The 4,207-nt window shown below is 45.3% G+C and overlaps 1 protein-coding gene across 1 annotated transcript; it reads left to right on the forward strand.

Annotated features, from left to right (window-relative positions):
* Positions 1 to 372: 372 nt before the first annotated feature.
* On the forward strand, positions 373 to 1,873 carry LOC117239384 (the record flags this gene model as incomplete). The annotated part of the gene is made up of 1 exon (XM_033504887.1): positions 373 to 1,873. A coding segment is annotated over exon 1 (1,501 nt), but the record flags the coding sequence as incomplete, so codon positions are not given.
* Positions 1,874 to 4,207: the final 2,334 nt, after the last annotated feature.

The following is a 4,207-nucleotide window of genomic DNA, read 5'->3' on the forward strand; positions in this document are numbered from 1 at the left end:
CTTGCGATTGCCTTGGAGAGTGATACATCGAGCATATTCGACGATCGCATTTGCGTCTAAGTTAGTTTCGCTTAGTAAGGAGTTATCCCGGTGACCGTGGATTCGTTTGAACTCAAACATTGTTAATAGTATTATTTAATTTAATTATTCGTAGATCGTATTATTCATTAGGCTTAGTGTTTGTTAGACTTATTATTAGTTGTACTTATTATTTGTTAAGCGTAGTGATAGACCTGTATACACGTGTAAATAAAATCTCGGCTTTGTGAAACGATGGCTAGTCCACATGAAGAGTCGTCGCGCGCCCAAAATTCGAATCGTGATCCGACATCAGAAGTGGGATTAGAACCGTTTAAAGTGCTACAAGAGCAAATGGTCCTTATGCGCGAGTTGATTCAGACGCTAGCGCACAAACCGGAGGAGCAAAGACCGAGTACGGAATCTAAGGATGCAACGTTACCACGTTTTGACCCCGAAGGTGCGGGCGCCGATCCATCCGCGTGGTGCTCTCATGCTGATTTGATTTTGAAAGACCACCCGATGCAAGATAGTGCGTTACTTTCCGCTCTAAATCGCGCCCTAAGGGGTCCTGCTGCGCATTGGCTTTCACAAATGGTGCGCGGTGGAAAGCTTACCTGGCCAACGTTTAAGGAACAATTTCTTTCGCGTTTTGGTGGCAGAGAGACAGCCGCTTCGGCGTTACTAAGGATATCCAGAGAACGACCGTCGGAGACTGAATCCCCGGGAGCGTACGGTAGTCGCCTCCGCTCCATGCTGCAGATGAAGTTGCAGGATCTAACGATGCTCGAAGTGATCAATGCCCTCGCCCTTTATATACTGAGTTCACAAGATCGACGCTTTCGGCGACTAACGCTCGCGAATAATATCAGGACGGAGGACCAATTTCATGATGAAATGAGGATTCTCCCTTACAACGATCAGCCGACATTTCCGCCAAGAAATTCACTAACGGAACCTGAAGCTAAACGAAGCAGGCTATCAGTTCCTCGGATTAAGTGCTACCGCTGTGGTGCTCTCGGACATAGGAGAACGGAGTGTCGCCTGCAAATACAAACGGGGAAGGAGCAGGATATACGAAACCCGAAGGAAAAACGACCAGCCGCATCGTCGAAGGTGACCTGCTTCAAATGCCACGAGGAGGGACATATCGCGCCTGATTGCCCATCATCGCGGAAAAGAAACCACGATTCCATTGACGAACGCCGGATCGACTCCTGTGTAGTGGAAGCTCCGGCTGGTAGATTAAGCCATCTGGGTGAGTCGTATCCATTTTACTTTGATTCTGGGGCCGAGTGTTCGTTAATCAAAGAGTCCCTAGCCTCGAAATTTTCCGGTAAAAGAATAACCGATGTGGTAGTGATGCGAGGGATCGGGAATACTTGTATTAAGAGTACACTTCAGATTTTGTCCACTGTTTGTATTAACGGTCTTACATTGGAGATAGTTTTTCATGTCCTTGCCGACGATTACCTAAAATACGATATCATGATTGGTCGTGAGATTTTGAGCCAGGGATTCGACGTAAATATCACGCAAAATAGCCTCGTTATTTGTAAAACAAAGGTCGTTAACGCTTGTGGTAAAGTCGCGGAAGATGCGGTCAACATTAACGAGGTTGACACTGATGTGATCGGTAACGACAGAGATCGATTAATCTCTGTTCTTGAAAAATTTAAAGAATCATTCATTACGGGTTTCCCGCGTACTCGCGTCAATACGGGTCAGTTGGAAATACGGCTAATTGATCCCAACGTCACTGTGCAGAGAAGCCCTTACAGGCTTAGCGAGGAAGAGCGAAGAATAGTACGCGAGAGAATAGACGAATTGATGAAAGCACAAATCGTAAAACCTAGTAATTCGCCGTTCGCGAGCCCTATGATACTCGTGAAGAAGAAGGACGGCTCAGACAGATTGTGTGTAGACTTTCGAGCGCTGAATAAAAATACGGTCGCGGATCGGTATCCCTTACCCCTTATTGCTGACCAAATCGCGAGATTGCAGAGTGCGAGATACTTCATTAGCCTGGATATGGCTAGCGGATTTCACCAGATCCCCATTCATCCTAACTCGACGGAATATACTGCGTTCGTTACCCCCGACGGTCAATACGAATACGTGACGATGCCGTTTGGGTTGAAAAATGCACCAGCCGTTTTCCAGAGAGCCATTTTCAAGGCCTTAGGCGACCTCGCTTATTCGTATGTCATTGTTTATTTGGACGACGTTCTAATAATCGCCGACTCAATAGATCAAGCTCTAGAAAGGTTGCACACTGTACTAAACACTCTCGTAAACGCCGGATTTTCTTTCAATTTCGCTAAATGTTCTTTTCTAAAAACGTCGGTACTTTATTTGGGATATGTAATTCGTAACGGAGAAGTTCGTCCAAACCCGGGAAAAATACAAGCTTTGAATTCTTTACCTGCACCGTCGACTGTCACACAGCTTAGGCAGTTCATAGGTTTGGCCTCTTACTTCCGAAAATTTATTCCTAAATTTTCACAAGTGACGAAACCCTTGTACGCACTCACTTCTAGTAACAAGCACATAACTTGGACGGACAGGCACAGATAATTTCCGTTCTGACCGGCGCGCCGGTGTTAATGATATTTGATCCCAATCATCCCATAGAGCTACATACCGACGCTAATTCGGAGGGGTATGGAGCTATTTTGATGCATAAAGTCGAAAAGGAAAACAGAGTCATCGAATATTATAGTAAAAGGACCAGTCCCGCGGAATCTAGGTATCATTCGTACGAACTGGAGACACTAGCAGTAGTAAGCGCCGTCAAGCATTTCCGACACTACTTACATGGACGGAAATTCTTAGTAGTTACCGACTGTAATTCCTTGAAAGCCTCCAGCAACAAAGTAAACTTAAACGACCGGGTTTATAGGTGGTGGGCTTATTTGCAAACTTTCGATTTTGACATCATGTATCGAGAGGGTAAACGAATGGCCCACGTAGATTTCTTTTCGCGAAACCCCGTAGACTTGAATCGCCGTACGATAGACAAGGTCGCAGAGAAAGAGATTAATCTGGCCGAGATCTCCGAAGATTGGCTATTAGCGGAACAACGTCGCGATCCGCAAATCTCCGAAATCGTTAATAAATTACAGAACGAAGAGCTCGCGGAAGATATCGCGAATACCTACGAACTGCGATCCGGTACACTTTACCGTAAAATACAATGAAAGGGCAGAACCCTTTGCTTACCCATTGTTCCGAGAGGTTTTAGATGGTCCGTCATCAACCATGTGCATCAGTCAATTATGCACTTAGGATGGGATAAACCGCTCGAGAAGCTCTATGAGTATTATTGGTTCGAGGGAATGGCGAAGTACGTTCGCAAATTTGTCGAGAACTGCCATGCTTGTAGAGTTTCGAAGGCTAGTTCAGGTAAAATACAGGCTGAACTGCATCCTATACCTAAGACCGGCATACCGTGGCATACGGTGCACATGGACATAACGGGCAAGCTGAGTGGCAAGAATGACCCAAAGAGTATGTCGTCGTCTTGATCGATGCCTTTACGAAATTCGTGCACTTACATCACACACGCAAATTGGATTCGCTTAGCGTTATCAAGGCACTTAAGTCCGCCGTGTTTTTGTTCGGTAGTCCCTGTCGGGTAATAGCAGATCAGGGTAGATGTTTCACGGGCCGGGAATTTCAAGAATTCTGTGCAAGCAAACAAACCAAAGTTCATTTGATCGCGACCGGTGCAAGTAGGGCCAATGGGCAAGTAGAACGTGTTATGAGCACGTTAAAAAATATGTTCACAACGGTAGAAACGACCGGGCGTTCATGGCAAGACGCGATCGGGGAGATGCAATTGGCTTTGAATTGCACCATCAACCGCGTAACCAAATCGAGTCCTTTAGAGTTATTGATTGGTAGAGCAGCAAGATCGTATGACTTATTACTACCTGATAACATCGAGGAAAAAGAAATAGATATCTCCAGTGTAAGACAACAGGCAATAAAAGAGATGGAAACTAGTGCTAGGTATGACAAAGAGATTCGATAAAACCAAAGCTAAAGTAGTTAGGTTTAATCCCGGTGATTTGGTACTACGCCAAAATGAAGAAAGGAACCAGACAAAATTGGATCCAAAATTCAGGGGTCCGTTTGTAATATCGGAGGTCCTGGAAGGAGACCGATATACCTTGAAAACACTGGA

The sequence above is a fragment of the Bombus vosnesenskii genome, unplaced genomic scaffold (assembly GCF_011952255.1).
Source record: "Bombus vosnesenskii isolate JDL3184/JDL3185 unplaced genomic scaffold, Bvos_JDL3184-5_v1.1 scf7180000013974, whole genome shotgun sequence".
Taxonomy (NCBI): domain Eukaryota; kingdom Metazoa; phylum Arthropoda; class Insecta; order Hymenoptera; family Apidae; genus Bombus; species Bombus vosnesenskii.